The sequence below is a fragment of the Lathamus discolor genome, chromosome 6 (assembly GCF_037157495.1).
Source record: "Lathamus discolor isolate bLatDis1 chromosome 6, bLatDis1.hap1, whole genome shotgun sequence".
NCBI lineage: Eukaryota > Metazoa > Chordata > Aves > Psittaciformes > Psittacidae > Lathamus > Lathamus discolor.
Window position 1 is genome coordinate 89683767 of NC_088889.1, and position 15252 is coordinate 89699018.

General features: G+C 60.2%; 2 protein-coding genes across 2 annotated transcripts; one reads left to right on the plus strand and one right to left on the minus strand.

Annotated features, from left to right (window-relative positions):
* Window positions 1-120: 120 nt before the first annotated feature.
* Window positions 121-9810, minus strand: FLII (FLII actin remodeling protein). Its single transcript, XM_065684688.1, has 30 exons — window positions 9685-9810; window positions 8661-8771; window positions 7828-7899; window positions 7577-7657; window positions 6814-6899; window positions 6535-6696; window positions 6343-6446; window positions 6089-6264; window positions 5846-6003; window positions 5684-5768; window positions 5172-5319; window positions 4950-5083; window positions 4653-4865; window positions 4383-4562; window positions 4228-4310; window positions 4074-4148; window positions 3790-3873; window positions 3548-3719; window positions 3360-3464; window positions 2957-3148; window positions 2681-2869; window positions 2460-2599; window positions 2129-2354; window positions 1882-2036; window positions 1711-1771; window positions 1495-1623; window positions 1286-1392; window positions 974-1079; window positions 587-652; window positions 121-479 (listed from the first exon to the last, which is right to left on the minus strand). The coding sequence occupies exons 1-30, from the start codon at window positions 9745-9747 to the stop codon at window positions 345-347; spliced, it is 3798 nt and encodes a 1265-aa protein (XP_065540760.1). The 5' UTR covers window positions 9748-9810; the 3' UTR covers window positions 121-344.
* Window positions 9811-9994: 184 nt separating this feature from the next.
* Window positions 9995-14209, plus strand: MIEF2 (mitochondrial elongation factor 2). Its single transcript, XM_065684698.1, has 4 exons — window positions 9995-10230; window positions 10344-10497; window positions 10967-11144; window positions 11858-14209. The coding sequence occupies exons 2-4, from the start codon at window positions 10351-10353 to the stop codon at window positions 12910-12912; spliced, it is 1380 nt and encodes a 459-aa protein (XP_065540770.1). The 5' UTR covers window positions 9995-10230; window positions 10344-10350; the 3' UTR covers window positions 12913-14209.
* The last annotated feature ends 1043 nt before the right edge of the window (window positions 14210-15252 follow it).

Genomic DNA, 15252 nt, shown 5'->3' on the forward strand with positions numbered 1-15252 from the left:
CCCGGGCTGCAGGGAGCTGGGGGGGGGGGGTGTTGGAGCTGGGGTGGGGGTGATAGGACCCCCTGAGCCCCAGGGATCAGTGGGGTGAGGACCCCCCTTGGGAGTGAGATGGGCACAGTCTTGGGGTGAGAAGTGCAGCATTTATTGATGTGACACCAAAGGGCTGTGCCAGCGAACAGCCCCCCCCCAGTACTGAAGCAAAGCATCCTCCCACCCAAACCTGGCTACCACTCTCAGCACTGATCTGTAACATGGACCCACACGGCCCCATCCAGCCCTCAGGAAGGGGCTGAGCTGCGCCCGGTGCTGGGAGAAGTTGGGGGGGGGACACACAGAAGTGGTCCTTAAGCGGGGGGCTTGCGGAAGACACTCCAGGCATGGAAGCAGCGGGTGAAGGGCCAGGGCTCGTTGCCCTTCCGCACCAGCCGGAGCTTGCGGGGATGCGTGGGGTCCTTGGAGCGCATGTGCTGGATGTAGACCTGGGGCACAGCACAGCCGTGGGGGTCTCCGACTCATCTCTGGGGCTGGAGCAGGGCCCCATGGGCTGGAGAGGCCCAAATGCTCCCCCAGCAGGAGCAAGCCTTACCTGGCACGCCTTGAGGCTCAGCTTGATCTCCACTTGGCTGGTCTGGGTGCCCACCCACATGTAGACCTGGGGGAAGGAAGCACGGAATGGTTCGGGTTGGAAGGGACCTTAAAGCTCATCCAGCTCCAAGCAGGGACCCCTTCCACTGGAGCAGCTTGCTCCAAGCCCCATCCACAGGGAAGAGCTTCTGCCTAAGAGCTCATCTCCATCTCCCCTCGGGCAGGTTCAAGCCATTCCCCTTGGCCTGTCCCTACAGGCCCTTGCCCAAAGCCCCTCTCCAGCTTTCCTGCAGCCCCTTTAGGTATTGGAAGACCGTGACAAGGATGTGGAGCCGGGATGAGCCGATGGAGCCCCCGGCAGACCCGGCCCCGAAGAGCCCCGCATCACCTCGCGCCCGTTGTCCAGCAGCATGATGTCGTCGTCGGCCAGGTCATCCTGGCAGAAATCCGAGCACTTCTCTGACACGGAGAAATATCCCTTCTCGTTGGAGCACCTGCGGAGAGAGCCGGATGGGACCGCACCGAAGGCATGAGTTTGTAAGGGCTCAGCTCAGGCAGAAGGAGGGGATGTGATGGAGCAGCTCTCATTCAGCTGGATGATGGACAAAGCTGGCAGAGGGGTTTGCTTGCCACAGGAGCCATGCCCTGGGTACGTCAGGAGCTCTGAGCCCTTGGCAGCCCCTCCTGCACCAGGACCCACCTGAAGAGCCGGGAGTGCTTCATATATTCAGCATCTTCATCATAAGGCTTCTGGCTCCCGATGCCCACCCAGAAGAAGTTTTCAGGCTCTTCTCCCTCATTGATCACCTGCAAGGACGGGGACAGGGCTGAGCATCACCGTCCCCTGCCCCAGTGGCTGTTGCCACCCAGGTAAGCCGGTACCAAGCCCCCTTTACTCCCACCGCTCACCTGCTTGCTGTAGGAGTCATCAAACATGTGGTTCATGATGTCCTCGGCCAATTTGGCCTCGTCCGGGTCAGCTGCCCTCCCCACCCAGGTATAGACGATGCCCTGGTTGTCTGTGCTCTCAAAGGGCACCTGGGGGAACACGGAGTCAGGGATATCCAAACAGGGAGGAGGAGAAGCAGCCGAGCATCCCTGAGGATGCTCCTCCATGGGCAGTACCTTGAGGATGAAGCAGAACTCCGAGTTGAGCAGCCCGGCGTCTGTGTTGATCTGGATGCACCTAGAAAAGGAACCCATGGGATGCAGTGAGTGAGAGGTGAGGCCATTGTGCCCATCGGCACCCATGGGTGCTCCATCCCGGAGCAGCACCCTGCCCCAAGCAGGGCTGACCTGGTGCAGAGGGCCCCGCCGTTGGTGCGGATGTGGTAGAGGCTGGGCTGGGGCGGGCTGGCCCTGTCCTTCCTCTTGCCCCGGTGGATGAGGAACCTCCTCTTGAAGTGCGACAGGAACTTGGGGTTCTCCTGCTGCTGGGTCATGCGCACGACCTGCACGAGGGGTGGGTGTCAGCAGGGACACGGGCACCCCCAAACCACAGCCCCGGACCCCAGCTGCATCCCTCTGCCCATAGCAGCATCACCTCCAGCTTGCCGGGGAAGAGGCTCTCGAACTTCTTCTGCAGGCTGAAGGTGAAGGTGAGCCAGCCCATGTTGGAGGCCTCCCGGCCCTGCCAGAAGTAGACGATGCACTGGAAGTCTTCCTCCGGCTGCCTCTCCTCCTCTTCCTCCTCCCCGTCCTCCTCCCCTTTGCCTTCTCCCTTCTTCTTCTTCTCCTCCTCCTCCTCATACTCCACCGGTACCCAGTACCTGAGGGCAGGAACAGGCGGTGATGTGAGGGATGGGGCAGGTCGGGGGTCTGGGCAGGGAGATGTGGGTCCAGCAGCCCCACAGAAGGGACAAGCTGGGTGTCACCTGCAGAGGAAGACGTAGCAGTCGTGGGTATGGAAGTGGCCAAACTCCTCCTCGGGCAGGCGAGCGAATTTCTTGCCCTCCAGCACGAAGCCCTCCATTCCATCCAGGTCCTCGTTCCACTCCTCCATCAGCTGCTCTGCCTGTGGCCCCACGGGCTCCATCAGTCCCTCCATCAGCCCAGCACAATGGGGGGGGACGCAGGGGATGGTCCCCAGCCCTACCTCGCTCAGGGGCATGGGTGGCTGTCGGGGCAGGAAGAGCGCCGTGAGGTCGGCCTTCATCTGATCCTTCTTCTCAGCATCCTTACGGACCTTCCCAGCGAGACCACCCTCCTGCAGCACCGACTCAGCGTTGCGGGTGTAATCCACGCGCAGGACATCATCCCAGTTCTTGAACTTGGACTTGAACACCTAAACAGAGGAGGTAAAGCACCCGCAGCGCCCTTTCGGCACCCGGCACCCCATCCGAGGAGCTCCCCCCTGTCCCTGCTGCCCTACCTGGCACTCGGTGCCCTCCAGGTTCCTGGTGACCATGGCGTGCTTGGGCCGGTGCAGCATCCCGCACAGCTCCTGGCTCAGCTTCAGCGCTGCCGCCCGCACCAACCGTGAGGACTTCCTCCCGATCCAGATGAAGACGTCGGACCAGCAGTCCAGGATGTACACGCTCTTGGTGTCCAGCAGGCTCTGGAGCTGAGGGCACCGCAGGGAATAAAGGGGGGTGAGGCATCCATGGGATTCCCTGCCTGGAGAACACCCTGCTTGATCCCACAGACCCAGCCAGGAAGAGCAGAGCATCCCCACGCGGGCGCTGCTGGCTGAACCTGCCTCTCCCAGGGCACTGCTGGAGGCAGAGGGGGCATGAAACCAGTCCCACTGGTCAGACTGGGAGAACCCATCCTACCAGGCGCATCTCCGGCATCAGATCAGCCTTCAGCCTCTTCTTGTGCTCCACTGAGAGCTTGTAGTTGATCTGGGGCAGCTCCAGGTAGCCCAGACCCAGGCCAACCTATGGAAAGGGATAGGGACATGGGTGAGGAGTGCTGCAGGGTCCTGGGGACACCAACAGCCCCACGGACAGCAGCTCCTCACCTTGTACAGCTTGGGCTTGTGGGGCTGGAAGTCATCGGGGACACAGGGCCGGATCTCCTCGGGCTGCCCCCCAAGTGCTTCCCAGAAGTCGGGGGTCTCCTGGCCCTGTGTGAGCAGCGTGATCTCCGCCTTGCCCTTCCGCTCGTTCTTGTTGATCTTCTCAGCAAAGAGCCTGTGGGCGGAACGGGTGAGATGGGAAGTGGGGGGGGGTCCTGCACCCCCAGCCCCACAACCAGCCCTACCTGGCCTTGGTGGTGCTGCTCAGCGTGGCCTGGGCCCCGCGCCACACGAAGAGGTTGAGGCCGTGGTCCAGGAGGAAGACGAACCTGAAGGATGCAGAGATGAGGATAACTGGGAAAGAGTGGGGTCCATCAGCATCCCCCCACCCTGGGGTCCTTGTGGAGCAGGGTTCGGACCCACATCCTTGTAGGAAAGTGCTGGAATGGCCGATTTCCACCCCAGAGAGGCAGCTCTGATGCCCTGGGTGTTATCCCAGCGCCCTGTCCCTCCACAGGGACGCGCTCACCGAGGGTCCAGCGATGTCCCTTTCAGTGCCACCGGCTCCAGCTTGACGTTCTTCTTCCCATAGACACGGTACAGCCTGGAGGAGAAACAGCCGTGGTGGGATGTGGGGCACTGCCTGCCCCACGCATCCCCGCAGCCGCTGGCCCCAGTGGTACCTGGTGATGTACTGAGTGTCCTCAACAGTGAAGAACCCGCTGGCTGTGCCCCCCTCAATGTAGGAGATGTCATTGTCAAAGACCTGGGGACCGGGAAGAGGTGAGGATGGGAGATGCAGCGCTGGGGGCTATGGGGAGCGAGGGGTCAGCCTCACCTGGAGGAACTCATCACTCTCATCCCCCATCTCCTCCCGGATGCTGCGGCACTCGGCCCCCAGGTAGTTGCGGAGGTTGACAGCGTGGATGGCAGAACAAGCCTTCTTATCCAGCGTGGCCTCCTGCCCGATCCAGTAATAGATCTCCCAGTTGAGGGAGCCGTTCTCATCCAGGAAGGTCTGGGGAAGGACAAGGGGTGAGATGGGATGGGGCACCAGACGCGACAGCCAGGCTGGGGATGCGAGGCACCGCTGGTGCTCCCCAGGTACCTTGAGCACGATGTAGCAGTCAGCCTCATAGAACTTCCCATGGAAAGCCTCATCCACCAGCGTGGGCACGAAGTTCTCGATCTGCCACACGCAGAGGCCGGGCAGCTGCCCCACATCCTCACTGAAGAACTCCGAGTAATCCAACTGCGGCTTCTCCAAGCCCTGATCCCAGCGGCGCGTCTTCAGGTCGGGCGCCTTCGCCTCCCCAGCCTCCTGTAGGGGATGGGGACAGGTCACTAAATGGGAGGCAACCGGGTCCCCGATGCTCGGGGTCCCTTTTCCTACCCCAAACCCTACCTCGATCTTCTTGTTCTTCTCCTGGGCCACATCCGACATCCCCTTCAGCACCTGCTTGGCTTGGTCGTCCTGGGCAGAGTCCTTGCGCCGCCGGAGCCGCATCTTGCGCGCCAGCGGGTCCTTGGTGCCGCTCCCTGGGGACATGGGGATGGGGTGAGAGGCAGCCGGGGCACCCGTTACACCCATTGCCTTGAGTGTGGGGCACGGCCCCATGGCCCGGACCTGCTGCGGCGGCTGCCACGGTGGCCGGGGAGGCTCCGGCCAAGCGGAGCTGGTTCTGGAGGGAGAAGTCGATGTTGTACCACTCCGAGGTCTGATCCAGCGGCTTCGGGGGCATCACCAGGTTGGGGTTTTCGCGCACGTCCAGGATCTGACAAAGAGGGACGGGATCGCTCACTGCTCCGAAGCATCAGAGCCCGTGCCTTGGGTGATGTGGTCCAGGGTGAGGTGCCCCTGCCCACGGGTTGGAGCTGGGTGATCTTAGGGTCCTTTCCAGCTCAAAGCATTCTATGGGCTCATAGGGACGCTGAGGATGTGGGGTGGGACGCTGGTCCTCAGTGAGGTGAGGGGAGCCCCAAATCCATCACCTGCCTGCGCTGAGCCGTGCGCCACACTGCACGGATCGGTCCCAAACACCCCTGTCCTCACCTCATCCCATCCCACCCTACAGATCCCAGCGACACGCTGGGGCTGTGATGGACCCAGCTTGAGGTGGAGGAACGCTGGGCTCTCACCTCCACATCCGTCAGGAAGTGGATGGCCTCCGGCAGCGTCACCAGGCGGTTCTTGTTCAGCACCAGCTTCCTCAGCTTGGAGCACCTACGGGACACAGAGACGATGGGGAAGGACCAAGGCGAAGCGACCCCGCGGCACCACACAGGCTCCGCGTTCCCTACCTGCACAGGCTCTCGGGGATGAGCTCCAGGTTGTTGTTGGCTGCCATGAACTCCTCAAGGTTCACCAGCTTCCCGATGCCCGAGGGGATCCCGTCGAAGTCCAGCTTGTTGGAGTTCAGGTATATCTTCTTCAGCTTGCTCAGCTTACAGATGGCCGACTGGGGAAGGAGGAGATGGCGGGGGATGAGGGAGAACACAACGGTTCCGGACGGGCAGGGACGCCACACGCAGGCAGGGACGTACAGGCAGGGAGGTGAGCTGGTTGCGGGACAGGTTGAGGGTCTCCAGTTGGGTCCATTGGTCGATGCAGAGGGATAACTCCATGATCTGGTTGCTGCTGAGGTTGAGGCGCCGCAGGCTCCCCAACGTGTAGAGGCACTCGGGGACACGGCTGAGGTCATTGCAGGACAGGTCCACGTCTGATGGAAGACAACGGGGGGTCACACCGTGGACCCATGGAGAAGGAGGCCCCGTGGGGCTGAGTGCCCCACTCCTACCTGCCAGGTTGACCAAGCCCTCGAGGCTGGTGGGCAGGTTGCTCAGGGTGCGCTGCGTGTTCCTAAGGTGGAGGGTCTGCAGGGCCGTCATCGCCGGGAGCTGCCTGCGGAGCACGGAACCGGGAGACAGCGTCAGGGCTTGGAGCAGGCACCCGGCACGGCGGGATGCAGCCTGGGATAACCGGGACGTACCGGAGCTGCGCGTGCAGGAGGGGGTTGTTGTTGAGGACGAGGGTCTGGAGGTGAACCAGGCGTCGCATCTGCGGAGGGAGGCTCTCCAGCTTGTTGTCGCTCAGGTCGAGGTAGAGCAGGTCCGTCAGGTTGATGAAGAGCTGGTTGGGGATGGTCTCGATGCTGGGGGGAGATGAGGGGCTTTAGGGCTGCTTGGGACCTGCGTTAGGGCTCCCTTAAAGAAGGGCAGAGAGCAGGATGTGGAGTGAGGGATGGAGGTGGCCATGGCCTTGGACCTACCTGTTGTGGCCGAGGTTGAGGACCAGCATGTTCTTGGCGTTCTCCAGCTCCCGGGGACACTCCGTGAGCTGGTTGTAGCTCAGGTCCTGGAGCAACGGGAGAGCAAAGGAGGCATCACCCCCTGCCCACATCCAGCCGCCACCACCTGAGGACCAAGGGGCATCTGCAGGGGCATCTCCTGCCTACCCCACACTGGGCCTTGCCCTGTGGATTGGTGCAGGAGCTGGATGAGCACACGGGGAACCTGGACACAGCATCAGGCATTGCTATAGGGTTATCTACGCCACGGGGTTATCTACGCCACGGGGTTATCTACGCCATAGGGATATATACGCCATAGGGTTGTCTACTCCACAGGGTTGTCTACGCCATAGAGTTATCTACGCCATAGGGGTATCTATGCCATAGGGTTATCTACGCCAGAGGGGTATCTACGCCATAGGGGTATCTACGCCATAGGGGTATCTACGCCATAGGGGTATCTACGCCATAGGGATATCTACACCATAGGGATATTTATGCCATAGAGTTATCTACACCATAGGTTTATCTATGCCATAGGGTAATCAGGACTGGTGATGAAAGGATACAGGAGCTCCTGTGGGGGATGTAGTTATGGTCTGGGCACTGAAACATCAAACGGTGTCTGATTTCCTGCCTGCACCTTTACTGCTCATGGAGCATGAGGGGCCACTGAGGAGCACGAACAGGACCCAGGAGTCTGAGGTGGCTCCTGCTTTAGCCAAGGATGCTCCAAACCTACCAGCACCGAGAGATCATCCAGCTGGAAGATGTCATCAGGGACCCCCGAGTTCTTCAGGCTGTTTGCACGAGCCACGATGGCCTTGAAAGGGGAACAAGAGGCACCCACTGCAGCCACCAGCCTGCTCCATGGCTGCTGAACCCCCCTGGGGTGGCCGGGCACGATCCTTGTGTGTCCCCTGAGCTAGGGGCTGGCCAGGAGGTGCCTGGGGACACGTTGATGCTGGTGGGATGAATGAGGGGGGCACTCACCCGGAGGCAGGGAAGGCCGGAGAGCTCCCCATGGAGCGTGGTGAGGCTGTTGTGGCTCACGGAGAGGTGTTCCTGGAGGGAAGCATCAGTGAGCACGGAGAGGAACCAGGTCCCCACCACCAATGGGGGTGCTCCTCGATCCCAGGAATGTTGCGGGGGGGGAGCTTGGGATGAGCTCAGCCCTGTCCCACACAAGGCCGCTGGGATGCTCCCAGTCCCAAACTGGTTGGTACCAATGCACGCACAGTTCATAGGGGCAGACCTGAGACGCCCCGGCGCTGCTGCAGGGCTATGGGTGCTGTCACAAACCAGCTCAGCGGCACCCGAAACGGTGACAAGGACCTTTGGCAGCATTGAAAGGGTTGTGTTTGCCTGACACTGATTTAATGATGCCCACAATGATGCAGGGCACCACCAAAGCAAACCTCAGCCGCTGACTCCACCAAGGGCCACCCAAAAAGCAGAGCCAGGCGGCTGCCTGCTATTGCTCTTTATGTCCAAACGGAGAGGGAAAACAAGCCTCAAAACCTTAATTTCCCCCTTACCAAACCTTCACCCTTCCCTTCTATTAAAGGGCAGAGGAGCCAAGCATGGGTTTTCTTCTGGTTTCCTAGGAAAACAAGGTGAAACCGAGCCCAAGCCTGTCTCAACCCTACTCCTACCAGCTCCTGCATCCGATTTCAACCACACATCATTGCTCAGCCCTATTATTAGACACCAGAGCATCCGCCGATGAGCCACGAGGCTGGCAGGCACCAAGCTCCTGGCTCTGCCTCGCAGGGCCCCGTCTGACCCCATGGAGCCCCATTCCCGGCTGGAAAGGTGCCGCTCACCAGCTTCTGGAGGGCAGCGAGCTCCTCGGGCAGGTAGCAGAGCCCCGTGCGGTTCAGCTTCAGCCAGCGCAGGCTCGTCATCGCCTTCACGTGCTCCGGGAAGTATCCGCCCTGCGAGGAAGAGGAGGATGAGGATGGGAACAGCGGCTGTTCCATGGGGTGAGCATCTGGGAAGCTCAAGCTGAGTGGCTCTGTGTGGTTGGAGGGTCTGGGGTTGCCCATGTCTATATGATTGGGAGCTGGAGGGTGGGATTGCGTGGTCCTATAGGATTGGGAATGGGGATTGACTGGTCCTATGGGATTAGGAGTTGGAGGGTGGGATTGCTCAGTTTTATGGTATTGGGAATGGGGATTGACTGGTCCTATGGGATTAGGAGCTGGAGGGTGGGATTGCGCGGTCCTATAGGATTGGGAATGGGGATTGACTGGTCCTATGGGATTAGGAGCTGGAGGGTGGGATTGCGCGGTCCTATAGGATTGGGAATGGGGATTGACTGGTCCTATGGGATTAGGAGCTGGGAAGGTGGGATTGCTCAGTTTTATGGTATTGGGAATGGGGATTGACTGGTCCTGTGGGACTGGGAGCTGGAGGGTGGGATTGCCCAGTCCTGTGGGATTGGGATTGACTGGTCCTGTAAAATTGGGAGCTGGAGGGTGGGATCACTCAGTCCTATGGCACTGGGAAGTGTGGGGTGAGATCACAGAGTCCTATGGGATTGGGAACTGGAGAACCGGGATCACCCAGTTCTATGGGACTGGCATCTGGGGAGCTGTGATCCTTCAATCCTACGGGCCTGGCAGCTGGGGAACCGGGATCACTCAGTCCTACGGGGTTAGGCACTGGAGAGCGGGGCTCGGTTAATCCTATGGGATTGGGGACCGGGGATCCCCAGGGAGCCAGGGCTGGGGGGGGCTGATGTGAGCCGGCGGGGCGGGGCCGGGCCTGACAGAGCCCCGCGGTCCCCGGGCTCCCTCGGGGCCTGGGCCCGGGCTGTCCCCGCGATCCCCCCCGGGCCCCCCGCACCTTGAAGTCGTTGCCGCTGAGGTCGACGCCGCGCACGAAGGGCAGGACCCCGGTGGCCGCCATGGCTGCGCTGGCGGCGGAAGGGCGGAGGGACCCTGCGGCGCCCCGCCCCGCCTGACCACGCCCCTCCTCCTCCTCCAAGCCCCGCCCCGGCGGTGACGTTTCTCCGGGCTGTGGGCGGAGCCAGGTTCTGCTTCCGAGCGCGATTGGGCGGAGCCGGGGCCGCGCCGCACTCCTATTGGCTGGGGTCGGAGCCGGGGGGCTCTTAGGGCGCGCCGGCAGCGCGCGGTGAGTGCGGGCAGGGCCGGTCGGACCCCGGTCCTGCCCTTGGGCCCTTCGGGGCTCTGAGCGGACCGGTCCCTGCCTGCCCCCGGGGGCTCCCCCCGCGGTACCGGCTCCCCTCGGCCCCTTCCCAGCGGTGCCGGTTCCCCCCGAGGCGGCTGCGCTGGGGCTGGGTGAGGAGCGGGCGGCCCTTCCCCGGTGAGCGCTCCCCGCCGTGACCCTTGCTCCTCCGGCGCACCCGGCAGCGGGAGCCTTTGGGTGGAGGTGAGCAGCGGGATGGGCTCCGTGGGGCCGGTGGAATCCTCTCCCCGTTCCCTACCGGGAGGCAATTCCCGGTTCAGGGTGACCACTCACTGCTTCTCCTTCTCCCTCCATAGGGTCGCCATGGGTGACTTCATGCGCCGGCGGAGTAAGCGGCAGGAGGACAACGGGCTGGGCAGCGTCCTCGATGTGCTGTTGGCCAATGCCAGGCTGGTGCTAGGCGTCACCGGGGCGGCCGTGCTCGCCATCGCCACGTTGGCTGTCAAGAGGGTGAGGGTGATGTGGGCATCGTTGGGGCTCAGCGATGGGGAGGATGAGGTGCTCTGCTCCCCAGCTCCAGAGCTCCTTGGATAATCCCTTGAGTACGGTGCAATGCCATGGCAATGGAGCTGCCTGCTCCCATCCTGTGGGGACAGGGACACCCCATTTTCCTGGAGCAGCACCCATTTGGGATCTAGTATTCCAGCCGGAGAGGCACCTTGGGTTCAATTCGTCTTTGGAAACCTGATTGTTTTCCAGTTGAAATCTATAGGAAGCAAACCTGCCCCTTTATTGTTCCCTAAATTACGTAATTCCTGAAATTCTATTCCCTAAATAAATTCCCTCAGTTTTTGCCTATGAGGCTGTGTCTCCCTGTGCATGTACTAAAGGGGCTGGTGTCCCCCTTGGTTCAGGGTGTGACAGTGGGGAAGTGGCACAAAGCCGATAACTCATCCCCGTGCGCTTCCCTTCCCTGCAGCTCATAGACCGAGCCACCAGCCCTCCCGATGAGGGCGATCCCAAAGCGGAGCAGAAGACCCTGGAGGAGAGCTGGCAGGACCTGGCCTTGATCAAAGCAGCACCGAAACCCGCCAAGAAGCAGAGAAGGGAAGACCTCAGCGAGCCCCTGCTCTCCCCGGCCCAGCCACTAGCACCGGGTGAGGCTCATGGGGTGCGTGTGGCTCGCACCGTGGTCAGGAGGGATCACCTTGGTGTGCTCCGGGCCGGCTGTGCCCGTGGTGTGGAAGCTCCGTGTTATTTTTAGCTGGGTGTCCGGAAAGCCGAGCCTGCCCTGCTGGGGAGGATCCCGAGCCGCAGCCCTATTTTAGGCAATGCATGGCCGATACCATCCCGGGTGTCTCGGCGTGGTGGGGGCTTTGTTTCCTCTGGAGCTGTGCTGGTTTCTGGGTCAGCTCTGCCTACAGGAAGGTGCCATCGGGAGCTGCTGCAGACAAAGGCTGCCTTGTCCCGCTCCGCCTGCAAAGCGTTGTTCCAAGTGGGAAAGCAGATACCAGACCCGGAGCGGGGTTGTTTGGAGGATTAGGGCAGGCTGGAGCAGGCTTAGAGGGACTGAGGCTGTAGGGACAGTGGCAGCGAGCCCTTTGCCTGCTCTGTCCATCTCTACCTGGGTGCGAGGCTGGACACTGCTGGGTTTTGGGGTTAATTTGGGCTCTGCCTTAGCTGAGAAGTGCTTTTAACCTCAGAAGGCTTGGTGGTGGCATCTTGGCCACCCTCATACCCAGAGGGGTGGGGTGGAAGCTGGGCACCCAGTTTGTGCCTCCCCCTTGGCTATGGCAGAAGCTGTTGGTTGCGGGTTATCTGCTCAGGGTCATGACTTCTCCTTTCCCTCTGCCCCATCCCCTGCTCACAGAGCCCAGGGTCTGCTCTATCCCTCTGGAGCCTCCTCAGGTCGAATCCATCCCTCGGCACTGCCTCACGCTGCAGGAGAAGCTCCTCTCGCACTACAGCAGCCGTCTGGCTGTACCGGAGGTGGAAGCATCCCTCGCCCCGCAGCTGGGCAGGAGCATCTGCACCCAGCTCCAGAGGTTCCTGCGGAGCAAGTGCCCGGAGCTGCCCTTTGGAAACCTCTTCCTCAGCGGTGCCCTGCTCGATGGCCTCGGGGCTCTGGCAGCCGATCACATCCACATCATGCTGCCCATGGTCCTTGACACGGCGCTCTGGAGCCTCATCCCAGGGGAGGACACCGTGGTGAGGAACCCCCGGTACTGGATGATCAAGAGGACTGATCTGGAGTATTTCCCTCGTGGGTGCAGCCCTTGGGACAGGTTCATTGTCGGTCGGTACCTCTCCTCCAATGTGCTCAATGAGAGCCTCCACAAGCTGCTGGTGGCCTCCATCAACTGGCCTGCTATAGGCAGCCTGCTGGGGAGCATCATCCACCCGGTTGTGGCATCCCAAGAGCTGAAGCTGGAAGTCAAACACGACCAGGTCGAGCTGAGCATCACCCTCTTCCCAGTGGTGGAAATGGAGGGCAAGGTTCTTCTGGCTGCTCCTCCTGAAGGATTGGTGGAGAACCTCTGGCTTGAGAGCTTTTACAAGGCAGAGGTGGCGAAGGTGAAGGAGCTGGATGCTGGTGATGCTGGGGCTCGGCAGCACTGCCTCCGCATCCTCAACGGCATCTGCAAGAGCCATCCCAGCCTGCACAAACTGAGTGGCAGCCCCTTGACCCACACCATCCTTCACCTCAGTGCCACCAGTTCAGACTGGGCAGAAGAAAGCCTTGCCGAGAGGTTCCAGGAGGTGCTGGAGGAGCTGGTAGGTTACCTGGAGCAAGGGGTCCTGCCTTCCTATTTCAACCACAAAATCAACCTCTTCTGCGAGCTGTTGGAAGAGGAAATCGATGAGATGGGCTTCATGCTCTACAGAGCCATAGCTGAGCCGGAGCTGCTGCTGAAGGAGCAATGACTTGGTGCGCTGGGAGCTCCCATATGGAGGGTGTTCCTCACCCACGTGCTGCTCCCATGAGAGGGTGGCGATGCTTCTAGTTGACTAGTGAGTAAGAGGCAAAGTTCTTGCACTTTATGAGGAAACAAAGCATTTTCTACCTGAATAAAACGTGCCTGAGCAGAGGTGGGGGTTGATGTAAGAAGCCTCTTATGGAGGCTCTGCTGAACCCGGGTGAGTGCAGCCCACACCTTGAGTACCTGCAGGTGAGTCCCATCCCCTGGGCACTGGGAGCCAATGTGCAGCATGTTTGGTCTCTGGTTCCCTGTGTCCTGTGCCTGTTATAGTGGTCAGGCTCCCCTTGTGCTCCGAGATGAGCTGGAGGGGAGCAGTTCCTTGCTGCTGCTGTGTCCTGCAGACCCAAAGGTGCAGCATCCTGGGCGCTGGATGGGTCCTTTCACCAGCACCCAGCTTTGTGCCATGCTTTTTGGGGCTGTAGGGTACCACCAATCCAAACTAAGCCCCCAGCCATCACCTGGGTGGTTGTGCGGGCACTTGAAGGTACAGCCATAGCAAAGGGGGCTGCTTTGGAAGCCCTTGGAGCTGCCAAAAGGGCAAGCTCAGCCCTACCTCTACCAGTATTGGTTCTGCCCTGAGGAAGAGATGTGCTTCCAGCAGTGTTGGGCATCATGGCTCTTGTTTTGCTGGAAGAGGTGGTGGCAGGAAGAAGGCTGCTGATTCCCTCGGTGAGGCTGCAGCAGGGCTCTGCCCCCTCCCCAATGGGTGGGCTGCTGCCAGTGTCCATCTGCAGGTACCTGCTGCTCTGCAACCAACCACAGCAATGAATGTCCCCTTCCCGTCTCTCCAGTGACCTGTTCACTCGTGTACTGCTGCTGTCTTGAGGTCCTGTTGGCCTGCAGCCCCATGCTGTGGGGCAGGAATGATGCTCTGAGCAGAGCACTTGCAAGAACTGAGTTACGCTTTTTTATGAAGGAGGTGTAGTTTTGTTTGGGTGTTGTGTTCTGTTTCCTTCCTTCGCGTGGCTGCTGTAGTAGGCTTTGGTTCTGGCTGTAGGCCCAGAGTGAAGGAATATCCTCTTCTATTTAATGGGAAGAGCTGTTTTCGCACGCTGGTGGAGATGGAGAAATCGTGTGGGCTTTGGGAGGAGCAGCTCTTGTGGTTTAGTTTTCTTTACGGCTGTATTTATGGCAGGAAAATAAACCAGCTTTTCCTCTTAGGCTGGAGATGATTTCAGTTTGTTCCTCCAAACCCCTTCCCAGGTATTAGTGATGAGAATAAACCTTCCCTGTGTATGCCGGTTCTTGTGTCAGCTCTGTTCTGTCTCCTTTCCCATTCCAAGCGCTGAGGTGAGCCCTGGCTATGGTGACAGGAGGGTATCCCTCACTGCATGGAGGGCTTGGTGATGCTCAGACCCCATCCTGCAAAGCCTTTCTCCTCTTCCAACCTCCCATGTACCCCTGGCTGCAGCAGGAGCCCTCTGGACGTGGAGCTTGTGCCATTTACCTGAGTGCTGACCAGGGTTAGACCAGTAAAGCCAGTAACAGCCGATGCCATCACCAACACCCCACTGCCTGGGTGCTGCACCACTGCTTTCTGCTGCTATCAGAGGCTCCTGCCATGCCCTCACCAGCGCAGTGATTGCATTACGAAGCCTCCTAATCCTGGTATTTTAGCTGGCAGGAAGGTATTTTTAGGCTGCAGCTGTTAATTGTGGGAGTGAGTGGGACAGGGGAATGCAACCCAGGTTCTCCTCCTCGTACTCCATAGGTTTTAAGCACAATGGTGATGGACTGCTGCAGAGAAAAAGGCTCTCTTCTCTTTCATGCAGACCTTAATGTGAACGTGTGTTGCTGTGGTCTGCTTTGAGCCAACCCTCTGTAAGTGCTTCACCCTCCTGCCCTCCATGTGCTGCCTGTCACCTCAGTGCTGACCCCAGGGAGCTCATCTGTGTCCAGGAGCAGCATCAGGGGCCCTGGGGTTACGCTCCGTGCTATCCTGTGCCAGAACAGGATGCAGGAATCTTGTGATCTGCTTTCTTTGATGTACAGAGGAAGCTCCCACCGAGAGGAAGGAGGAGGCCTGGCTTGCCAAGGGAGTTCAGTATGGAAAGCAGGACCTCCCTTCAGCTCTATCTGTTCTTCCCTGTGCAAATGCTGCAGAGCTGGTGAGCTAAACCCACATTCCCTACCCCTCTGCAGCTCACTCCTGAATAACGGTAGGGAGCTTCTGCCAAGAAAGCTTCTGTATTGTTCTGATGAGTGGAAAGAGCAAGGTTTGGGTGGGTGCTTTCACAGTAATGGCTTAACTGCTTTAAGTAGGAAGGAATAATAAGGCAGAGTT

Coding starts and splice junctions, on each gene's coding strand:
- MIEF2 (XM_065684698.1), top strand. CDS start 10,351: ATGGGTGACTTCATGCGCCGGCGGAGTAAGCGGCAGGAGGACAACGGG. Junction 10,498..10,966: donor CCACGTTGGCTGTCAAGAGG/GTGAGGGTGATG, acceptor CCTTCCCTGCAG/CTCATAGACCGAGCCACCAG. Junction 11,145..11,857: donor GGCCCAGCCACTAGCACCGG/GTGAGGCTCATG, acceptor CCCTGCTCACAG/AGCCCAGGGTCTGCTCTATC.
- FLII (XM_065684688.1), bottom strand. CDS start 9,747: ATGGCGGCCACCGGGGTCCTGCCCTTCGTGCGCGGCGTCGACCTCAGC. Junction 2,355..2,459: donor TGCTACGTCTTCCTCTGCAG/GTGACACCCAGC, acceptor TCCTGCCCTCAG/GTACTGGGTACCGGTGGAGT. Junction 1,624..1,710: donor AGTTCTGCTTCATCCTCAAG/GTACTGCCCATG, acceptor GTGTTCCCCCAG/GTGCCCTTTGAGAGCACAGA.